General features: G+C 44.1%; 1 protein-coding gene across 1 annotated transcript in view; it reads right to left on the bottom strand.

Moving 5' to 3' along the window:
• Nucleotides 1–24,466, bottom strand: part of tmem104 (transmembrane protein 104) — a 95,220-nt gene that overhangs the window by 56,783 nt on the left and 13,971 nt on the right. Inside the window, exons 7-8 of the mRNA XM_083650222.1 lie at nucleotides 16,243–16,342; nucleotides 14,535–14,631 (exon numbers count right to left, since the gene is read on the bottom strand). Coding sequence (XP_083506348.1) covers nucleotides 14,535–14,631; nucleotides 16,243–16,342 — 197 coding nt within the window. The remainder of the gene's footprint in view (nucleotides 1–14,534; nucleotides 14,632–16,242; nucleotides 16,343–24,466) is intronic.

The following is a 24,466-nucleotide window of genomic DNA, read 5'->3' as shown; positions in this document are numbered from 1 at the left end:
CACCTTTCCCCATCTCTGCTCATCGCACTAGTGTCCATCAGCAATGCTGCTGGGACAGGTCTAGTCATCTGAATAGGGACAGCTGTTCCGCCGCCTAAAAATAACGCACAATCTGTTGTCCACTCCAAACAAAGAGACGCAATCTCTGTGGATCAACCATCTGGGGGGAAACCTGCCGAAGCTGGTGAGGAAATTCACAGGCACAATCTAAGAACATCCTGTGCTGCCAAAAGAGAGGAGGGGAGGAAACCAGCGAATCAGGTCAATGACTCGGAGCTGTGCGTTAAGCCTGGTGGCGGCTGGAGCCTCTATTCTTAGGAATCCAAACAAAACGGTCTGGGTCTGGCGCGACCAACTGGGACTTGTGTGGTGGTATTTCTCAAAAACCTGGGTTGATGAGGCAGACAGACGCACACCGGCAACGACGGAGCCCGCGCTGTGGCTGCTGGGTCAAGATGGAGTCCAGGAGAAGGAGAGGGGGGCGGAGGAAAGCTGTTAAGCCTGTGTGCACAACAATCCAATTCTGCGGGACACACGAGGGAGAGACCACCATCAATACAACATCTCCCTCTGTCTGGAGCACATCTCCCTCTGTCTGGAGCACATGGACCTCTGTCTGGAGCACATGGACCTCTTGGTTTGGGGCGTCTTTACCCTCCCTTTCCCTCTCTCACACTATACAGTATATCCACCAATCACCCACACAGGGATTAGCAGCACTCGGTGGTGGAGTGACGCCATCATCTTCCCTCTCGTCAGTTTCTAAACTCTACAAAATGTGATGTCTGGAGTAGGGATGTCACGATACTCGAATTTCTACTTCGATACCGACACCCAGGAAAATATCGATACTCGATACCATTTTCGATACCACGTGATGCCGGCACATCAAAAATAAAGTTAGACAGATGGACGGACAGATGCACACTTCTCCATAATCTAGGCCTGATAAAACTCATTAAAACTTTGCACTGACAGCAGATTAGCCATGCTCTAGCCAGCAGCCTATCAGAACACGTTTAGCTCGTTGAAGCAACAGATACCCACCAATGATAGGAAGGGAGAAATCAGTGATTTTTTAATTAGAATAAATCATTGCTGGCATCAAAACTGTTGCAAATGAGTATTGTAAGAGTTATTTATTTTTCAGTATTGATACTTATCGATAGCTGTTGCAAATGAGTATTGTATCCGTTTCAAAATTTCAGTATTGATACTTTTCGATAGTGTAGATACTTTTGACAACCCTAGTCTGGAGTCATGTGTCCAGTATCATCAAGCCAATTGGCTCCCTTATCATAGCATAGCCCAAACACGTTGCTACACAGCCTTCTAATGGGTTACGCTACATTAGCGGTGCGGCCAGAACTCAACGCCACACATCGCTGCTGTACCTTACTGTATGTGTAGCGTTATGGTCGGCATATAATAATAATATTACTACTCCGAGTCCAATTCTAAAACATGAGCATGATGATCGTTAAGCCCCTTACTGGCACTGCTATTATACCCATAAAGAAAAGCTATAGTAAAACGGCACATTGACAATCTGCCCAGGCTTGATTGTAAAGGACTTTAAAATGGATCAGATTTGGTGGTGATGGCGAGTGAAAATGTAAATGACTGAACAGGGCGTAATAGAAGAAAAGTACAAAAATAGTAAAACAGTTAAATAATGAGGAGGAAGGAAAGAGCTAACTTCTGACTATCTAACTGCTGAACACAGCCTTAGATGTTCAGTAGTAGGGCTGGGTTCAAAAAATCGATTCTCTGATTTTTAATCGATTTTCATTTTAATCCTCGATTATCGATTCATATGTCCAGAGACCGATTTTTTTTTTAATTAAATTTTTTTTTTTTTTTTTTTTTACTAATCAGGCTAAAATATTGTGCTGTGTGTGGTAGTTGAAACATAGTTTCAAGTTTACGTTTAATTATGTTTGTAGTAGAAACAAAAACATAAATACTGTAGGCTACATGAATGGAAATGTTTGATCATTATTAATATCTACTTTTAGAAATTATATAGGCTGAAATCAAATCACTGTGCATAATTGTGAAAGTGTCTTTATTGACAGATGAAAAGGCTGTTATTTACCCTTTGTCACCATGTGGTGAGTAAATATATAACTAAAACCATTAAAATTGACAACAGGTCTGCAACTTTTTTTCCCCATGTATCTACTTGGCTGGTTGGAAACCCCTGTGTTACATAACTGGACAGTCATGTAATTCAGGGTACAGCTCAAAAACCACGTTTTGGTATCACTAACCAAATCAATATTGAAAATTGATCGAATCGGAATCGAATCGAATCGAATCTAAATTAATCGATTCGCAACCTTGTGAATCGGAATCGAATCGATTCTTGAAATTTGAACCAATACCCAGCTCTATTCAGTAGACCACATTTACACTTTGTTCAGCCCTCTCTCTCTAGACCGCCGCACTAAGCAAACAAATTCAGAGGCTTAAACCAAACAAAAAGCTTTTTTGTTTGTTTACCTTTATGCATTTGATTTCTTCTCAGCTTTTATTTACAGAGGGAAGTCTTTGCTGTTTGCCAGAAGCACACTGCTTCACATTCACACATACGTATACATTTACACACATTCACACCTGGGAGCCGCCCAGTGGGACCACATCTTTCCACTGCATGCCACCAAGCAGCTCTGCTGGAGCCACCAGGCAGCTCTGCTGGAGCCACCAAGCAGCTCTGCTGGAGCCACCAGGCAGCTCTGCTGGAGCCACCAAGCAGCTCTGCTGGAGTCACCAAGCAGCTCTGCTGGAGCCACCAAGCAGCTCTGCTGGAGTCACCAGGCAGCTCTGCTGGAGCCACCAGGCAGCTCTGCTGGAGTCACCAAGCAGCTCTGCTGGAGCCACCAAGCAGCTCTGCTGGAGTCACCAAGCAGCTCTGCTGGAGCCACCAAGCAGCTCTGCTGGAGCCACCAAGCAGCTCTGCTGGAGTCACCAAGCAGCTCTGCTGGAGCCACCAAGCAGCTCTGCTGGAGCCACCAGGCAGCTCTGCTGGAGTCACCAAGCAGCTCTGCTGGAGCCACCAAGCAGCTCTGCTGGAGTCACCAGGCAGCTCTGCTGGAGCCACCAGGCAGCTCTGCTGGAGTCACCAAGCAGCTCTGCTGGAGCCACCAAGCAGCTCTGCTGGAGTCACCAGGCAGCTCTGCTGGAGCCACCAAGCAGCTCTGCTGGAGCCACCAAGCAGCTCTGCTGGAGCCACCAAGCAGCTCTGCTGGAGCCACCAAGCAGCTCTGCTGGAGCCACCAAGCAGCTCTGCTGGAGCCACCAAGCAGCTCTGCTGGAGCCGATGGGAATTCAACGCCTCACTCAAGGGCAGATCAACAGCAGTGGCTGAGAGGGGGGAAAAACCGTTATTCACCCGTATTATCCCAGTAGGACCTAATATTCAAATCAGCCACGTTCCAGTGAAGTCTGCCGCTCTACCCTTTAGGCTACAGTCCATCAGCATCTTTTTAAACACCGTAAAAGTGAAGACGGGACATAAAAAGTCTCATTTAAATTCTATGCAGCCCGATACTGGAGATATTTCCAGAATGGCTCATTTGATGTAGCCTGTGTCAACTGTTTCAATGTTATTGAGAATGTGTAACTGTAATGAGTCACCACTAAAGCACCCTGTGAGTCATCCAGGAACAGCAGGATGGGGAGGAATCACAATGACACTGGCCCTCACTTAGCTGGGACAAGACTACATCTGGCTCCAGACAGAGGCATTAGCGCCGTCGGTGGAAAAAAAACAGCAAATAAAAAATAAAACAAATAAATTGTGGGGTGCATAATCCTGAGACAATTAACATAAACTCAATTAACTCAGTCTAGTGAACAGGCGTTACTATTCTGTGAAAGCAACGCCCGTGTTTCCACAAAAGAATGGTCAGAATTACATTTCATCAAATGCCCATTTTCCAGCTGCTAACTTTGGGAATGGCTTCACTGAATGAGTCCACTGATGCCTTTTGAGGACCTGAGTGAGAGCGGTCTGTTGTAGAAACGGACACTCGGCTCAGTATTGTGGGAGAAGGGCACCTTGGCCTCTGAGCTCAGCTCACTATGTGGCAGCCTGGGCATACAAAGGAGGTAAGGTGGGTCTTGGCCTCTTAGCTCAGCTCACTATGTGACAGCCTAGGCATACAGATGAGGTAAGGTGGGTCACTATGTGGCAGCCTGGGCATACAGATGAGGTAAGGTGGGTCACTATGTGGCAGCCTGGGCATACAGATGAGGTAAGGTGGGTCACTATGTGGCAGCCTGGGCATACAGAGGAGGTAAGGTGGGTCACTATGTGGCAGCCTGGGCATACAGATGAGGTAAGGTGGGTCACTATGTGGCAGCCTGGGCATACAGATGAGGTAAGGTGGGTCACTATGTGGCAGCCTGGGCATACAAAGGAGGTAAGGTGGGTCACTATGTGACAGCCTGGGCATACAAAGGAGGTAAGGTGGGTCACTATGTGACAGCCTGGGCATACAGAGGAGGTAAGGTGGGTCACTATGTGACAGCCTGGGCATACAGAGGAGGTAAGGTGGGTCACTATGTGACAGCCTGGGCATACAAAGGAGGTAAGGTGGGTCACTATGTGACAGCCTGGGCATACAGAGGAGGTAAGGTGGGTCACTATGTGACAGCCTGGGCATACAAAGGAGGTAAGGTGGGTCACTATGTGACAGCCTGGGCATACAGAGGAGGTAAGGTGGGTCACTATGTGACAGCCTGGGCATACAGAGGAGGTAAGGTGGGTCACTATGTGACAGCCTGGGCATACAGAGGAGGTAAGGTGGGTCACTATGTGGCAGCCTGGGCATACAAAGGAGGTAAGGTGGGTCACTATGTGACAGCCTGGGCATACAGAGGAGGTAAGGTGGGTCACTATGTGACAGCCTGGGCATACAGAGGAGGTAAGGTGGGTCACTATGTGACAGCCTGGGCATACAAAGGAGGTAAGGTGGGTCACTATGTGACAGCCTGGGCATACAAAGGAGGTAAGGTGGGTCACTATGTGACAGCCTGGGCATACAAAGGAGGTAAGGTGGGTCACTATGTGGCAGCCTGGGCATACAAAGGAGGTAAGGTGGGTCACTATGTGACAGCCTGGGCATACAGAGGAGGTAAGGTGGGTCACTATGTGACAGCCTGGGCATACAGAGGAGGTAAGGTGGGTCACTATGTGACAGCCTGGGCATACAGATGAGGTAAGGTGGGTCACTATGTGACAGCCTGGGCATACAAAGGAGGTAAGGTGGGTCACTATGTGGCAGCCTGGGCATACAGATGAGGTAAGGTGGGTCACTATGTGACAGCCTGGGCATACAAAGGAGGTAAGGTGGGTCACTATGTGACAGCCTGGGCATACAGAGGAGGTAAGGTGGGTCACTATGTGACAGCCTGGGCATACAGAGGAGGTAAGGTGGGTCACTATGTGGCAGCCTGGGCATACAGAGGAGGTAAGGTGGGTCACTATGTGGCAGCCTGGGCATACAGATGAGGTAAGGTGGGTCACTATGTGACAGCCTGGGCATACAGAGGAGGTAAGGTGGGTCACTATGTGACAGCCTGGGCATACAAAGGAGGTAAGGTGGGTCACTATGTGACAGCCTGGGCATACAGAGGAGGTAAGGTGGGTCACTATGTGACAGCCTGGGCATACAGAGGAGGTAAGGTGGGTCACTATGTGACAGCCTGGGCATACAAAGGAGGTAAGGTGGGTCACTATGTGACAGCCTGGGCATACAAAGGAGGTAAGGTGGGTCACTATGTGGCAGCCTGGGCATACAGAGGAGGTAAGGTGGGTCACTATGTGGCAGCCTGGGCATACAGAGGAGGTAAGGTGGGTCACTATGTGGCAGCCTGGGCATACAGAGGAGGTAAGGTGGGTCACTATGTGACAGCCTGGGCATACAGATGAGGTAAGGTGGGTCACTATGTGGCAGCCTGGGCATACAGAGGAGGTAAGGTGGGTCACTATGTGACAGCCTGGGCATACAGAGGAGGTAAGGTGGGTCACTATGTGACAGCCTGGGCATACAGAGGAGGTAAGGTGGGTCACTATGTGACAGCCTGGGCATACAGAGGAGGTAAGGTGGGTCACTATGTGACAGCCTGGGCATTAGAGCTGTGCATCTTCACTGATCTCACGATTCGATACGATTCGATTATACAAGTCTACGATTCGATTCGATTCGATTATACGATGCATCTCCGATGCATCTCGATGCATCGCGATGCATCTTAAATCGATACATCACTTTTTCCGCAATACATGATTTATTTTTTCTCACTTTCTTTTTTCTCACTGTGTGGCTACTTTTAAAATAAGTGCATTTGGAATTGCATTGTATTATGATCCATAATTAAAATAAACAACTGCATGTACTTACATTCTATTTTATTTGATTATTAAAAAAAAAAAAAAAAAAAAAAAAAAAAAAAAAAAAATTTTTAATAATCGATTTTTGATATTTGTTAATCGATTCAGAATCGTCCTATTAAGCATCGCGATGCATCTCTGAATCGATTATTTTCGGCAGCTCTACTGGGCATACAGAGGAGGTAAGGTGGGTCACTATGTGGCAGCCTGGGCATACAAAGGAGGTAAGGTGGGTGTTGGATGGGGCAGATTTGAATAGCCATCACACCGCTGATGAGAGCTGCTGTGTGAGAAGAGATAAGTCAATTATTTAGAGTCATCATTCAGAGTGAGGCCAGAGCGTTTGACCTCAGCCACGTCAGAGACAAAGCCGTGGAGAGACACTCCACTCCCTGCACGCTAACAGCAGCTGATAAATGTTTTATCGGAGCTCAATGATTCATGATTTATTTAAGGACAGGTCCGGCAGGGGGAGAAATCTAATAAGACTTCTTGAACAAAAATATATATTTATATCCATCTATTGTATCTAATATATTTATATAACTCGATACATCCATACATCTCTCAATGTCTGTAAGAAGAAGAGAGTGAGAACTAAACGCAAGAGACTTCTTCACCAAACAGATAAGTACTTGTGGGTATCTCATGAGCTACAGCTGACCGTTATTTAGTACCATATTACCATCAATTACAGTATGGCCTGCCTAGATTCGATCGACATAACTTGTATGTTTTACAAGCTCTGCTGTCGTGTCAGTGGAGAGGAGGAGATAGAAACTGAGATCATTCCAAAGCTAAATTATTCAAGCAGTTAATTATAGAAACTAGAAATGTTGTGTGCTCATTTGTAGTGCTGCGCACTTCGTTGAGCAATTGTGCGCCGCGCGGAACCCCTGAGCCTTATTATAGTGGTGAGATAAGCAAATCAATATCTAATTACAATAAGCTACAAGATCTCACTACCGGGGCTGACATGTAGCCTACACTGTGCAGGCCAATGTTAAAGAAACTTAATGCACTATTGATTCATGGAATTGGACGATTGCTTAATGTAATATTGACTGCCGTTTTCACCATATACATGTTTTCATTTGGTTTTGCCAGCACCTCCTCCTATATATGTGAGGCGGAGAAGCTCTGAAGCAACAGGAGGGCGGGGTTTGGGCTTCTGAATTGGTAAATGTGCTTTGATTGACAAGTGTATTGCAGAACCCTGCTTAAAGTCCCTGGAAACCAGAAATATTTTATTATTATTTAGCATTTTGAGTTCATCACATCACAGGAACCTATGTTAATAAGCCACCAGCCAAATTTGGATGAACGTCGCAAAGTATATAAATTTAGGTTTGACAGTCATGGCAAAAGTAATGAGAATCAATTAGATTTTAGAGTGTATTTTATCCCGCGGACTGTGTGGGCGTGTCCCGTCTGCAGCAGGTCTCCTCTCTCTCGGAGCACACCGAGGAGACCTCTCTCTCCGTTAACAGAGAGAGAGAGAGAGAGAAGGAGAGAGAGAGAGAGAGTGTGTGTGTGTGTTCGCGCGTTGCTCGACGCATAGCACAGACAGAGAGGGTTTACAGAGGAAGAGATCGCTGCGCTGCGAGTGCACAGCGCTACTGTGTGTCAGTGTGTGTGTGTGTGTGCGCGCGTGCGTGCATGCATGTGCGTGATTCGATTAAATCTTATGACGTGATAAGATCATGCATTTTATAAAAGGCAAAATAACGCACACCAAAGGATCATGCATTTTAGCACCGTGCACACCGCTCTCTTCAATGAGGAAATGGAAATCCAGACCTTGTAGAAAAGTTGCGATTTTAAGGCTTTGGGTTGAAAGTAATGTATCATAATTTCTGAGGCACACAATTACTAACATAAGACCCTAAATAACATAGTTAGAACGTTTTTGTGGATTTTGGTTTCCAGGGACTTTAAGCGTTTGATAATTTCCTCAGAAAATATGACCATCCAGCACAGACATCACTTAAAAGCCTTTTCAGTGTCCAAGTGAAATATCTAGTGGTCAAAGTCAACTTCAGTGTTACAGTCTAGCAGTTTCTCTTAGCAGACACGATGAAAACTTAAGTGTTACAGTCTAACAGTTTCTCTTAGCAGACACGATTAAAACTTAAGTGTTACAGTCTAGCAGTTTCCCTTAGCAGACACGATTAAACCTTAAGTGTTACAGTCTAGCAGTTTCTTAGCAGACACGATTAAAACTTAAGTGTTACAGTCTAAGTTTCTCTTAGCAGACACGATTAAAACTTAAGTGTTACAGTCTAACAGTTTCTCTTAGCAGACATGATTATAACTTAAGTGTTACAGTCTAACAGTTTCTCTTAGCAGACATGATTATAACTTAAAGGACGGCTTTACCGTGGGGAATATGAATATATATCAATCTCACGCCCCTAAGGTTTTAGAATCCGTTGAAATATTTTGAAATTGGAGCTTCACTGCCTGACCTATCAGGCATCTCTCACATTTTTAGGGAAGCCGGATGACGCGTTACGCGTCACCCGGCTTCCCTCCCCGCTTGCGGAACTCGAGCGCCTATGAACTACAAGTCTTGTGAGCCATGGTCCCGCCTCTAGAGGTCCTCCACGCCCCTTCAGAGCTCTCGACGAAAAGCAAAAGGCAGCCATCTTGTTCACCCGCATAGCATACTGTAGCTAGGTTAGCTTTCCATAGCTCCTTGCCAAGAGACCATGGCCCCGTTCCAATACCCATACTTGTACTTCTTTCTTGTAGTATGTACTGCCGCTGCCCTCACAAAGTATGGATTGTAGTGTGCAGCATGCATGCAAAATGCATACTATTGGGACACACTACATCTGTCGTCACGTGAGCTTCCTGAACTCCGACCTCTTGCTCACTTCCGCCGACGTCTGCAGCGCCACATTTGAGTTTTTTTTTTTTTTTTTTTTCAATAAACAAAGTCTGGCAGTAACAAACAGTACATTATACAAAAAATTCAGACTAAACATTTACAAAATTGGAACAGACAATCAAATAAACAAAATAAAATAAATAAAGCAAAAACATTAAGTCAGAGATCTAAACAGGAATCAAGATATGCATGTTTTGGTACACACCATGCTTGTTTGGTTTTAACATATTTCAAGGCTTTCTTAAAGTTAATTATCTCATTCATGAACACGCAGCTCAGTCAGTGCGACGTAACTCCAGTAGGTGGCGGTAATGCACAAAAAGTTGTTTGCCAACCGCCATAAAACATTAGAAGAAGAAGAAGAAGACATAACTTCCTGCTGCGCAAAGGATTGTGGGGAAGTTTGGCTGAAGCAGCATGCATCGATGCATACTCCGAAATAGGAGCTGATGTAGTACAACATCCTGGTACTCTTGGCATACTGCATCTGACATACTATGTATTGGGACATACTAAATCTTTTTTTGCCTACTAAATAGTATGGAAGTATGGGTATTGGAACGGGGCCCATATCTCTGGAAGGGAAGCACCAAAAGACACGAGACTGGCGGCATTGGAAAGCTCGTCAAATTTTACATCTAGTAGTAGGTGAGTTGAAGTAAGGAAATCAACGCTGAGCAATGTACACATTTTTACACATTTTTACAGAAAATAGTTACAACATCAGATGCGCGTAACTCCTACGAAAATGCCTTAAAATGCATGAAATTTTTTTTATGAAGACATCTCCCGACATATATACTACCGTTTACATTTGGTGCAATTTGGAGGCAATTTTATTTTCGATTTATTTCTTCTTCTTTGTATCTTTTATTGTCGAAGCCTTCTTATTCTTCTTCTTCTTTGAGTTTTATGGCGGTTGGCAAACATATATGTGCATTACCGCCACCTACTGGAGTTTGATATCAGCCAAATGCCTGAGGGGTGGGCATGAAAACGAAGGCCACGCGAGCCCAGTGCATTGTGGGAAATGTAGTATTTCGGGTCCCCGCACCCGCCCCTCCCCTCCACCACCCCCCCCCCCCCCCCCCCCCTCCACACAGAGTGGATTTCTGGTGATATCTCTGGCGGGAAACAACCAATTCCACGGTAAAGCCGGCCTTTAAGTGTTACAGTCTAACAGTTTCTCTTAGCAGACACGATTAAAACTGAAGTGTTACAGTCTAACAGTTTCTCTTAGCAGACATGATTATAACTTAAGTGTTACAGTCTAACAGTTTCTCTTAGCAGACATGATTATAACTTAAGTGTTACAGTCTAACAGTTTCTCTTAGCAGACACGATTAAAACTGAAGTGTTACAGTCTAACAGTTTCTCTTAGCAGACACGATGAAAACTTAAGTGTTACAGTCTAACAGTTTCTTAGCAGACACGATTAAAACTTAAGTGTTACAGTCTAACAGTTTCTCTTAGCAGACACGATTAAAACTGAAGTGTTACAGTCTAACAGTTTCTCTTAGCAGACACGATTAAAACTTAAGTGTTACAGTCTAACAGTTTCTCTTAGCAGACATGATTATAACTTAAGTGTTACAGTCTAACAGTTTCTCTTAGCAGACACGATTAAAACTGAAGTGTTACAGTCTAACAGTTTCTTAGCAGACACGATTAAAACTTAAGTGTTACAGTCTAACAGTTTCTCTTAGCAGACACGATTAAAACTGAAGTGTTACAGTCTAACAGTTTCTCTTAGCAGACATGATTATAACTTAAGTGTTACAGTCTAACAGTTTCTCTTAGCAGACACGATTAAAACTGAAGTGTTACAGTCTAACAGTTTCCCTTAGCAGACACGATTAAAACTTAAGTGTTACAGTCTAACAGTTTCTCTTAGCAGACACGATTAAAACTGAAGTGTTACAGTCTAACAGTTTCCCTTAGCAGACACGATTAAAACTTAAGTGTTACAGTCTAACAGTTTCTCTTAGCAGACATGATTATAACTTAAGTGTTACAGTCTAACAGTTTCTCTTAGCAGACACGATTAAAACTGAAGTGTTACAGTCTAGCAGTTTCTCTTAGCAGACACGATGAAAACTTAAGTGTTACAGTCTAACAGTTTCTCTTAGCAGACATGATTATAACTTAAGTGTTACAGTCTAACAGTTTCTCTTAGCAGACATGATTATAACTTAAGTGTTACAGTCTAACAGTTTCTCTTAGCAGACACGATTAAAACTTAAGTGTTACAGTCTAACAGTTTCTTAGCAGACACGATTAAAACTTAAGTGTTACAGTCTAACAGTTTCTCTTAGCAGACACGATTAAAACTTAAGTGTTACAGTCTAACAGTTTCTTAGCAGACACGATTAAAACTTAAGTGTTACAGTCTAACAGTTTCTCTTAGCAGACATGATTATAACTTAAGTGTTACAGTCTAGCAGTTTCTCTTAGCAGACATGATTATAACTTAAGTGTTACAGTCTAACAGTTTCTCTTAGCAGACATGATTATAACTTAAGTGTTACAGTCTAGCAGTTTCTCTTAGCAGACACGATGAAAACTTAAGTGTTACAGTCTAGCAGTTTCCCTTAGCAGACACGATTAAAACTTAAGTGTTACAGTCTAGCAGTTTCTCTTAGCAGACAGACAGGATTAAAAAAAGGGGGGAACATTTGCAAAACTGCTATGTAAACAAATTGACCAGAGATTACACATCAGCAATCTTTCAATGTGCTTACAAACAGTACGAGGCTTATCCCATTCCAGATAAAGGAGAAGAAAATGTAATTTATTGGCAAATTATTTAGAGTCGGCTTGTGGTATTAAAATGTGAGGATAGAGAAGGGAAGAGAATAGGGGAGGAGGGAGGCAGAAACATAACACAGGAGGAGATCAGCACATCTATCACTGTCGGACCAAAGCAAAGTTAAAGCAAGACTGAAAATCACCAGAGTTTGGCTCTCTTAAAAACTTCCAAGGACGCGCGCATGCACACGGTCACACACACATGCGCACACACACACACGCACACACACACACACACTCGCTCACACACACACGCTCACACACACACGCTCACACACACGCGCGCGCACACACACACACGCACACACACACACACACTCGCTCACACACGCGCGCTCACACACACACACGCGCACACACACACGCACACACTCGCTCACACACACACGCTCACACACACGCGCACACACACACGCACACACTCGCTCACACACACACGCACACACACACGCACACACACACACACACGCACAGGGCTGCAGAGGTGGAGCGTCAGGGGAAGTGAGAGTGAGCGGAGGACTCGGAGGACAGAAAGTTGTCTGAGCTGAATCTGACAGCGGTGCAGACAGGACGTGGCACATTATGGCCCAAGTCCCGTCTCCACAACCACCTGTCTTGTCTTGTACTTGTCGTACAGTCCTAGTTTTACTCAGTCACGAGTCACGACACAAAGCATTGCAGTGTGTAAATAAAAAGACTAGAGGCATAAAGTCTTTGCAATTAAATGTATCATGATGTGGGTAGGCAGGGAATCTACCCGCTACACTACCCCCTTGTGTCTCGGTCTTGATTTGGTCTGGACAGTGTGAACCTCGTCTGAACTCAAACTCATTGTGGATTTTGTAGGAGAATGACGTCTTTGCTTTTCTTTTTTTCTCTGTGCCTGGATGGAGCGCAAAGTTTTCAAAGCTGAACTACAACTAGACACGGCTGACAATGCGAGTGACGGGATCGATGTTGATATGATTCTGAGCAGGACAGCTTTTTAGACAATGGAAACGACAACAATGATGACTTAATTTCAGAGCCAGATTATCATGCTGACCTGATAGACAGGGATCAGTGGATACGATACGATATACTTTGTCAGTTCACACTGAAATTTGTCTTGCAAGACAGCAGCAGTCCCACATACAAAACACATGACAAAGAGAACAAAACCAAAAATACATGACACACACACAGCACACAGAGAGCACTGTCACTGCTCCACTGACCCTCGGCCATGTTCCTGACTAAGCCTCAGGATCGACTGATGTATAAAGGACTTTCTTAGTCTGACCTTCTTGAAAGTTGGGATTACGTATCTCCTGCCAGAGGGCAGGATTTCATATTCTTCATGTAGCACATGATTAGTGTTTGAGGCAATATTTCTAGCTAACCTTAATACACTGTTGACGTATGTAGACTCGTATAGGCTATGCAGTGGTTTACCAACAATTCTTGAACAAATATTCATCTGTCTTAGTAGTTGTGATTTTAAGGTAACAGACAGGCATCCATACCAGGTGGTACTGCAGTACTGTAAAACACTCATAATCACTGAGGTAAAAAAAAATAGAAGAATCTGTTTACTAGCACCAAAAGATCTTAACCGGCGAATAAAGTATAGTCTTTGCTTTGTTTTCTTACACAGAGAGTCTACGTGGTCTTTCCATGACAGCAGGTGGTCTATTGTTACTCCTAGGTATGTGAAGGAGCACACCTGTTTGATCTGTTCGTTATGGATAGTAACAGAGGTGCTGTGAGTGTCAGGTGGAAACCCAAAAACAATATCTGCTGTCTTTTTTGCATTTATCACTCCACTCCACCACCTTAATTTGATGAGGGACATGTTTGTGGACTTGGACGATGAGGACGAGTAGTAGTGTGTTTGATGCATTTCAAGCGGACTGGAAAACTACTATCACCCACGTCGGACTATCGCCGCAAGCCAGATGAATAAGAAGATACATACAGTACACACCCAGATTACGATGTGACTGTTGACACGCTAGCCAAGGCTCATTGGGTGAGTGACATTTTTGGCGAATTTGCCGTTGTATTTGAAGACGACTGCAAAACGGCGATCGCTAAACGTTTCTGTTGCTGCAGTAATTGTCAACGTTTACCAGAACCTATTTTTACTCAGCCTGTGTAGTAGCTAGAAACATGAAATAAAAAGCATTTGATAACTTAAACCCTTGGCCTTTCATTTGGAAGGGTTACATTTGCCCTAATGTTCATGAACACTTCTTAAAATGTGTTAGAATTTATTTTTTCGATTTTCTTTTGGGGGTTAGATACAAATAAAAAAGGTTAATGAACATTGCAGTAGGTTTAGAGTGCCGTTCTAGAGTGCGCACTTAGGTATCAATGGGTTAAAAGGGACTATTGGGCAAGACAGAGGTGGGTAAGACCAGGTACAACTTGTGGGGAGGAGTCAGCACTTACCAGAAACACCCTGTATGCATCTTTCCTTGAGACTGGACCCCAACACGGGTCTGTATCGTTGTATTTAACACTTCCAGCGCTGCACGAGTGGTTCCCGCTGCAGAGAACGACACAAACACACAGAAACTTAAAATGTGTGACCCGCACCTTATAATCGTCTGAATATGCTGTATCCACACAGCCATGATAGTCATACCTTGATTGTCACTACTGCCATTTTAAATCCATGGTTTGAAACTGCGATTACAACTTGTCTATGTCAAGTCCAATGTATCAGCTCCTGCTGTCTGAGCTCACAACCTATCAAGGCACCATGTGCTGAATAGGGCTGCGACTAACGATTACTTTCATTGTCGATTAATCTGCCGATTAGTTTCTTGATTGATCGATTTATCTATAAAATGTCAGAAAATGCTGAAAAATGATGATCAGTGTTTCCCAAAGTCCAAGATGACGTCCTCAAATGTCTTGTTTTGTCTCAGTTTACTGGCATAGAGGAGTAAATGTACAGTTAAGAAGCTGGAAGCAGAGAATGTTGTCTCTTCTTAAAAAAATAAAAAATAATCAAACCGATTAATTGATTATCAAAATAGTTGGCGATTAATTTAATAGCTGACAACTAATTGATGAATGGAGGAACCATTGCAGCTTTAGTGCTGAAGCTGAGTCACAGAGGAAAAGCGACTGGCATGTGGAACAGCGGTGATGGATCAGGCCTCTTGATGAAAACTTTAAGAGTACCAGTCAAAAGCAATCGCAAAGCCCGGTCACTGCTGCTGTGTGTCGGACTGAGCATCAGTAAACTCATCAGGTTCAGCGGCATGCCACTAACAAGGCTGCAGTTTGTGCCTTCAGGCAAACTGAACGGCTTTTGAAGTGCCTCTCTCCGTTCGCTCTCACATGTATTCTTGCTGGAAGGTTAGCATCAGCATCAAACTTTTGACCATAGAGAGGCGGAATTAAATAAAACTGCTCGGCATTGCCGCAGGCTCAGTCATTCCCCTTCACCTTAAAAAGCCAAGCATCTCTACAAATGCCAGGATTTATGCACAATTCCCATTAAAAGAGCATTATAAAAACCACTTATGGCTCGCTAAGCTCCCAACAGTGATGTTGGACTAAAGTGATTGAGAACATGGTCAGAGGAAATGATTCATTTATTGAAGATTACATTTTTTAAATGATATTCAAAAACTCAACATTTTCGGCACGGCCTATCAAGAAGTTCACTGCGGCTGCCACCAGGACGCCTGTATTGATCGCAGCAAAACAAGACTATAAAAGGGCGACGGACGGTCAGTTCCTTGGTCTAGGGGGCTCTCGAGGCTAGACCGAGAAGTCCATAACTATGAAATAGCGTATTCACGCCCAGTCTGGCCAATACACTCGCAATAAAAACATGTCTGGGAGCCCAGTCAACGAGACGGCCATGCCAGGAGCCCTGAAGGCCTCCGCCGGCACAGCTTTATTGTCACGCCATGAGCGCTGAGAGAGATTGGGAATACAGCCAAAGAGTCGGGGGACAGAGGGGACAATAAGAGAGGGGGGGGACATGTGTGTTTTGTCCTGCCAAGAGTGAAAGCAGTCAATGTTTTCAGCTTCGTCAGGGACAGAAGAATCCATCCAAGGATCATTTGACGACACGATTAACATGAGAATGAATGTGATCAAATGGGGGGGGGGGGTTGGTGATGAGAGGGGGTCTTACCAGGCAACTTCCATCAGTGATATGGGCACAGCGGCTGCGTAGATGGCCAGGTCCCCGTACAGATAGACTATGATGCAGATGTAGAACATATTGACACCGACTGAAAAGACACAAACGGATCGATCAAGATGAGTTATGCATGAGTCTGCATTGCGAGTGTGTGCCAAGTTGGTCTGTGTGTATCAATTAGTCGCACGCGCACGCACACGCGCACACACACACACACACACGCACACGCACGCGCACACACACACACACGGCAAAATAAGCCCAGAAAGTTGACGAGCAAACACATTTGTCATCTTTGCCAGCCGTCCAAACCCCTGATAATGAAAGGTGGTTGATGGAAGTCGCGTGTCAAACGGCACCGCGACACGTGCCATCTCGATTAAAAAGGCAATTTCTTCCACTCATTACATCCATCCATCCCTCTTCTGGGACATAGCGGCGGCACGATCGCATCGCTCCGCCGGAAAATATCGATCACGCTAATTAAGAAAGTAATCACTCCATGATGGAAATTCTCCCTTTACTCTCCCCCCACACACCGACGAGTTCTTAACCCGTTTGCCCTTCCCTCTTCCCTCCACACGCCCCCTCCCCCACTGGCAGGCCCATCCAGGCCCGACCATCGCCAAGCCAAGATGGAGAGCGTTCAACGGAGGGGGAGACGGATCATCACGTTGCACCGGGCATCCATCATGCGCGTCACTTCTCAGAAGGGGGTTCAGCCGTCCGACTGGACCCCTCAGCTAATTCATTACTGCCAAGGAAATTAGAACACAGAGTCCATTAAAGAGGAATAAAAAGTGAGAGATTTACAGCTTAGCGGGGCTAAACGGAGCCTTCTTTTATGAATAAAGGGCCGGGGGGTGGCCTGCTCCTAGCTGCCTCTCAAACAGGGACATGAAGGCAGAATAGACACAGAAAGCTGATGAATCACCATGCCTTTCACAGCACAGTGGGAAGCCGACATTAGAGACCGGAAGGCCAAGGGGTGCTGCCCGTCTAAACTCTGTTCAGGATATATACTGTATACAGAGGTTTGGGATCAACTTAATATGAACAAATCACAAGTCTATTTTTTTTTTCTGGCCTGTTTTGACATGATGTTGGAAGCCCTAACGTGGATTAATTAAAGGACGGTTCACCCAAAAATTAATATTTTGTAAAACAAATACCTGATGAAGGTCTGAGTGACCGAAACTTTGTGTCATAAAGTTTCTGCTTGTAAAACAAATAGTGAAAGTGGTCGTCATGTCAAATTAAATATACTTCTCATTACAAAGTCAGTATCCCATAATGTTTACAAAGGTTGCTATAGTGAAGCTTTTTTTTGGTCAGAACCAATCAGTATGATGGACATGATGGGGAAATTGGTTCCAGGTTAACAGATAGCCTAAATCAGGCTTTAAAGGGATAGTTCACTTTTTTTTTTATAGTCTAGCCCTATTTGCTACTTACCAATGATGATGTTGATTGGTAGAGTTCTTTCTCAGCACAATCCATGCTGCTCCTCATAGTAGCTCTGGAAAGTTGGGCAAAAAATGAAGGCAAAGTCAACGGGGTCACGCTCCTGTCTGTACAAGCTGACTGAGGCTCACTGAAATGTACTTTGTGTGACTGTGGATGACATTTTAGTGAGCCTCAGTCAGTTGTACAGGAGCATGACCCCGTTGACCTTGCATTCGTTTTTGCCCAACTTTCCAGAGCTACTGTGAGGAACAGCATGGATTGTGCTGAGAGATAACTCTGCCAATCAACACCATCATTAGTAAGGAAGTAGCAAATAGGGCTTAGGCTTTAGGAAAATGTGAAACTATCCCTTTAATGTTGGGACGGGTAACTGAATCTTATTAACTCACATCCTCAGCAGTTGAAGAGAAAAATGCCCTCTCCATTTCTGCATAATGTGTCCACCTGGCACAAACCTATTAAGAGGCTTTGTGGCAGAAGGGACAAATAGGCCACACTCTGCTGCCCCTGGCTGTCAATAAGTGATAGCAGGGTGAGGACTCTGCGTGACCAAAACGGATGGAGGCCTGCCAGCCACTGTAACTAATATTCCCCCATTACCCACAGCCACAGGCTCAAACGCCGCAGACTGGCTCCTCACCTCGGAGTCCAGTCCGTCAGCAGCTGGGCAACACGTCACTATCCATCATGACAGCAGCACCGATGGCCTCTCCATGGCCCGGGCTTGGGGGAAAAGTGGAGTTAGGTCTCTGGGGGCGTGTTTAATAAGAACCACCGCCGTTCTGGCTGGAGGCTAGGAGCTAGGACCAGACTGGCATGCACACAAAGTGTACAATATGATGTGCAGGTACAGGTTTTCATTTGATCGCTTTTAATATATATTCCCTTAATAATGCACCATAAAACTAGCACGAAATATGACATTTCACTGAAGTTATTACGGTATTAGTCTATTTCCGAAGTGTGTTTTGGAATTCTTATTTGAATAAAAATGGGACTATATAGTCGATTCGTGTTTTTGTCACAGTACGTGACCAAGAAGTCTTTTATGCAACAAGCAAAGAGAATATTTTTCTCACTCGGTAACGGACAAACGTTCTGTGTAAATTAAACCTACTAGAAATTGGTGACGATTTGTGTTGTCAGTAGGTGGTGCTATGACTAGGCACCTTTATGGGGAGTTGTGGCTCTTTTAAGTCCTACTTAAAATAAATAAATACAAATCTTCAAAAATAAAGGGAGGAAATAAGAGTTTATTGGATTGTGGCTCTTTCAAAGGATTTCTTTGGTCAATGTGGCTCCTGAGTAGGGCAAGGTTGCGTACCACTGCTTGTAATGTGTTTCTTTTACCAAACTGCCTAGTAAATCCCTGAAGATCATCAAAGACACAAACCATCCCCACAACAGCCTGTTCTCCCTGTTACCCTCAGGGAGGAGATACAGGGTCCCAAAAGCACGCACAAATCGCTTGAGGGACAGTTTCTTCCCGCAGGCCACGAGACTCCTTAACATACACAAATAGTGTAGTAGCTGTACTGTACCGCACTGTAGATGCTACCATTATGTATGTGTAATGTTTAATTGTATGTTTAATTAGTAGGGGTGCACCGATCGATCGACACGCAATCTGTATCGGCCGATTTTGACCTCAAATATGTGATCTGCTGCTGCAGATATTTCTTTATTGTCGCCGATTGCATAGCCGATCATGCTGCACGTGAGAAACATGAAGCAGCCCATTTTCATGTCTTCAATGTCTATCGTTTAACTTTCATATTGTGCTCTAACATTTATATCATTGTGTTGCAAAGCACACGCTTTGCTTTCGTCAGTGTACTCACCTCCACACACCACACCAGACTGTCAACACACCCCTTGCGTCTTTGAATCACACACATCAGCTGGTGATTAGAGCAGACTCAGCAGAGAGAAGTTACCTCCAGTCCTCCCGCCTACTGAGGCATTTGCATGCTGTTAAGTCCGTGTTTGATCCATATTTGCGTGTATCCTCCTAACGTTAATAGCTCCGGTTAGCGTTAGCCGCTTTAGCTTAATCGATAAAATAGTTTACTTGGGTCGAAGTTATTTTCTTGTGTAACAGGGAAATCCCGGAAAATGGAGTATTTTTGTTGAGTGAACTGAACTGCATTGAACTGGTAACATGGAAATCCCGAAGTGGAACGATTTTTGTTCTTTTATAAACTGAACTGAGGGAACTGGACTGAACTACTAGCCATTTAGTTCAACACAATCTTGTGCTCCAATTATCTCACACACAAAAAATCATGTTGGCGGTTTCCTTTAGCCTACACAGTATAAAATATTGATGTAGAAAAAAAGAAAATGTGCTGCACTTTCAATTTGATGCATGAAATGTAGGCCTATATGTAAAATGGACACTGTTCTATAATAGACTGCTATAGCTGTTTACAAAATAAATAAATAAATATATATATATACCGTATATATATCGGTAATCGGTAATAATCGGTGATCGGTCGATGATCGGTTGGGCAGATATTTCTCATAGGTGATCGGCAATCGGTGATCGGTGGCAAAAAACGTGATCGGTGCACCCCTATTAGATACAGTATATGCTATTTGCACCTGTACGTCAGATACGTCGAATTCAAAATGTTTAAGTACGTCCAAGTATGCACATGACATGTGCAGTGAATATGCCACTGTCTCTGACTTGTCTTATCACTCTACTGCCTTATTGCTTGTTGTGTCTCTTGTTGTTTTTGCACTCATATGCCCTGTTATATTTGTACTATGTTGTAAACGGAGTTCACAGCACAAGAATTTCACACGTGATACTTGTACTACGGAGTGACAATAAAAATCTTGAATTTTGAATCTAAATCCAATTTCAAGTAATGGCATCCATATTTTACTTGCTGTACCAAAAACGTACAAATCTTGACCCCAAAAATGAGGTACCTCCTGGAGCATCAGTCTTCTTGGGAACTGTGAACCGCCTCTCCAACGCTCTAGTCTCACTGTGTAAGTAAGTTGTTGGTTACAATACAAATGGCTTGTCTCAGGTTTAATTTCCAAACCCAAATGAAGCTTTCGCTGAGCCCCCTCCACTGTGGAGAGTGGAGAGTGAAACTTGTGATATTGATCTGGACGGGTAATCACAGTTCAGCTGTTAACAGCATCCCCGCTGAAATTAAAGTCAATCTTTTACACAGCCGACGTAGAGAGCACTATGCTACTAAGGCTAGCAGTGGCTTATGGTAATCGTACGGGCTGAGAGCTGACACAAACATGTCCATTCATCATCTCAGTGGCGCTGGCGCCCCCCATTCTCCTTTTGCCGCTGCTCTTGAAGCACAAGTATGACATTTCAGTAAAAGTCATTGAAGTATTAAAAATGAATGGGCCCGTGTTTGGCAACTCATTAAAAGAGAGGAGGCTGGGTTACGGGGCTGACTCCATTAGTATTCCTCACCATGGCCCTCTGCATATCAGGGGGAGGACGGCTCGCATTGAAGAAACAATCCATCTGTTTGCACAGCCAGCATGTTAGCCGCCACACCACATCACATCACACAGGTAAAGCAAGGCTGGGACAAGATGCCCATGCAAAGGACGGGGCTCCGGTACTCCCTTTCTGTGTGACTTTAGCCAAAGTCGCCTTCTAATCAACGCTGAAATCATCAATGTGAAGGTTATTGGAACACCTTTCCACCGCGGCGCAGATAAACCACATCCCATCAACCTTCCTGTCAGTGGCTGCAGGCCGGCCTGATACGATAGCCATGGCCTTATTCCAAGCGTTGCTGCCACCATGTCAATTTCAGCCCAGGAGGAAGTCAAACGCCCCCCTGAGGATGCCTCATGAACAGCAAGGGTCTGTCTATAACTCAAGTGAGCTTCTATCACCTAAGCTACCTAACTACTAGGGGTGGGAGAAAAAATCGATTCACCTAAGTATCGCGATTTTTAATGTCACGATTTTTTGAATCGATCTTTTATTCCAGAATCGATAATCGCAAAAGCAAAAAATTTTTTTTTTTTTTTTTTTTTGTGCCCGCAGTCAGGCCACTCACTGAACAGCAGGCCAGGCGCCACCTACTGGTTTACTAGTGGTTTTATTACTTTATTAGTTAGTCTGAAGTAATAATTACACTTTAGGGTTAAAGTGGGTGCATCTCATGGGGCTTCAAACGACCCAAATTGAGCTTCAAACAGCCCAAATTGGGCTTCAAACTACCCACATTGAGCTTCAAACAGCCCAAATTGGGCTTCAAACGGCCCAAATTTCACGCGCGTCGGCCCATATCGGCCTGGCCTGCTTGGTATCTAATGCCCGGCCTGAATTATGATCCCAGTCCGCCCCTGTTTTTAACTATATCGCCCAGCCCTACTCATGATATAATATACAGTCTCTAGTGTATGATTCAACTTTTCCCATGTTCTAACCTAGTGTAAAAAAGCAAACAAACTGAAAAAAGAAAGGAAAAAAGAAACAAAAATCGCAATAAATCGTAATATCGAATCGCAATAATCGTAGAATCGCAATACTTAAGAATCGCAATATATATCGAATCGGCACCCAAGTATCGTGATAGTATCGAATCGGGAGATAAGTGAATCGGCACAGCCCTACTAACTACGGTAGATAACTTGATTAATTAGGTATCGTATTTTAGTAGAGGCGAGAGAAAAATAAACTCGTTTCAGACGTCCTCATGCTCGAAGGTAGCATCGCACGCGACAGGTCGCACTGGTGCCGTGTCCATTGGATAGACAAGACTTTTTCTGACCAAGCTTGATCAAGTTGAATCCCAAAGCATTTGGCAATACATTTGTATAAAACGGCATGGCTGATGGCTGTTTTCTCTAACGTTATACTTACTTGTATAATCCAGACAGGTCGAGGCTTCACAGGCTAACGTTTCGTTAGCTGTTTTTACACTTTTAATTTGAAGGCGAAAAAGGGAAATGGTACATGTGAAATGATAGAATTGACAGACCAGTGTCAATTCCAACTACGATCACACCATTTCCCTTTTCCGCCTTCAAATTAAAAGCGTAAAACCCAGCTAACGAAAATGTTATTCACAAACAAATGGATACTTAAGTAATGACAGCTTATCATTTAATAAAGCATGGTTAAAACTAACTCCACTTACACTTGAAGGTCTGCCATGGGTCCCTACTTTGGGGCGGGCGGAGCGAGTTTTAACGTTAGTTAGCAACCTAGCCGGCTGCTGTCCAGATTAGAGTCAGGTAGGGTGCTTCCTACTATCCATCAAAAGTGACCTTACTGACACCCGTACAAACAGCTGACTGCACTGAAATGAAGCAATGGTTTATGCTATTGACTATTCTAAAATAAGAATGAAAAGAAAGTGATGATGTTTGTAATTTAGCAAATGGGTGTTTCACTTTTTTCTCTTGCGGGAGGTTTGTGGGCGCGGCCATTGGAGGAAGTTTGGGGGGAGAGCTTCGTTCTTCTTCGTCGATTGGAAGAGTCGCAAGGTATTATGGGATATCCTAACCCACCAAAGGTACCATTATCTGGTTCCTCGGAAATTGGTCAAAAGCAGGTACCTAGAAAAATTGCAAATTCAGTCAACTTATGTATCAAACTGGTTTCAAACAGCCTAAGTACAACTTCCTAGGTGTAGGAAAGGGAAAAAGAGGGCGATCACACCTAGAGTTTGGTCTAAACCAGAGTGGAAAAGCTTCCACTTTTGCATTTGGTTCATTTCGGTTCACACTGCCCTATTACAACAAACCACGGCTTGTAAACAGAATGGACTGGAAGTAGCTGCTTCATTGTAAGTTTGGTCACGTGCGTCGAGCCAGGTTAGAGATGATGAAAGAGCTGAATATGAGCACCAGTCCTGACTGCAGTTTGACCTCGCTTCATATTGTTATGCAGGGCTTTCCAATAGGGGTGGGGGTGGGATTGATACAGTATAGTATCGCAATATTTCGTGGGCAAAATATCGTATCGAATGCCAAGTATGGTGATATTTTATTATTACAAAATGCCAAGTGCGTGCAACATTTATGACAGTGTTGGTCAGTGTGTCTGCTTGACAATCCCATTTTGCTGCAATAGTTAAGTGTTGGTGGTAAGGATTTTGAATTTGAATGGGCTCACAGCATATGCTGTTGTGTTTCTGACCTGGATTGTGGTTGTTTTGATTTAAACATTGAAAATACTGTACTACTACTACTACTACTGTACAGTCAACCTAGTTGGACAGCAACCACTGCTTTCAGACTTGAAAGCAGTGTCCCGTCTTGTCTGAGGTGAAATGCAAATGAACTAGAGCCATATGATCAAATGCTTCATGTACTCTTTAAAAGCAAATTTATACTGACTGCGGAGTGTCCAGTGTCCGCGGTGTTCACAGCAAGACCGTTCTCTCCGCAGAGGCACATCCTTTTATGGTAAATACGGTAGCAGTGCAGTGTCTGCAGAGAGCGGAGAATCCCCCTTCAGGTTCCCGTTGTGTTTTTAGCAGGAATGCAAATGTCACATCAGTTCTTCCGTGTGTGATCCTGATTTATATCGGCGAATAATCAATCCGAGTGCAATTGTAGGCTATTTTCAGTTTGTTTTTAGCAAGTAAGTTTGTTGTCTTCTTGTTTTTGTACTTTGCATTTAATTTTTTCGATCTCAAATCGTTTTTATTGACGTAGAAAATTGTCGGCTATTCACTCGAGAGGAGCGCGGAGCTCCGTGCAGTCCCTCCGCAGAGCCTGTGCGGAGCGCCGCGCT

Source organism: Poromitra crassiceps (genome assembly GCF_964638095.1).
Source record: "Poromitra crassiceps genome assembly, chromosome: 13".
In the NCBI taxonomy this organism is placed as follows: domain Eukaryota; kingdom Metazoa; phylum Chordata; class Actinopteri; order Beryciformes; family Melamphaidae; genus Poromitra; species Poromitra crassiceps.
Note: the sequence above shows the minus strand (reverse complement) of the source record. Positions and strands in the feature narration are given on the sequence as shown.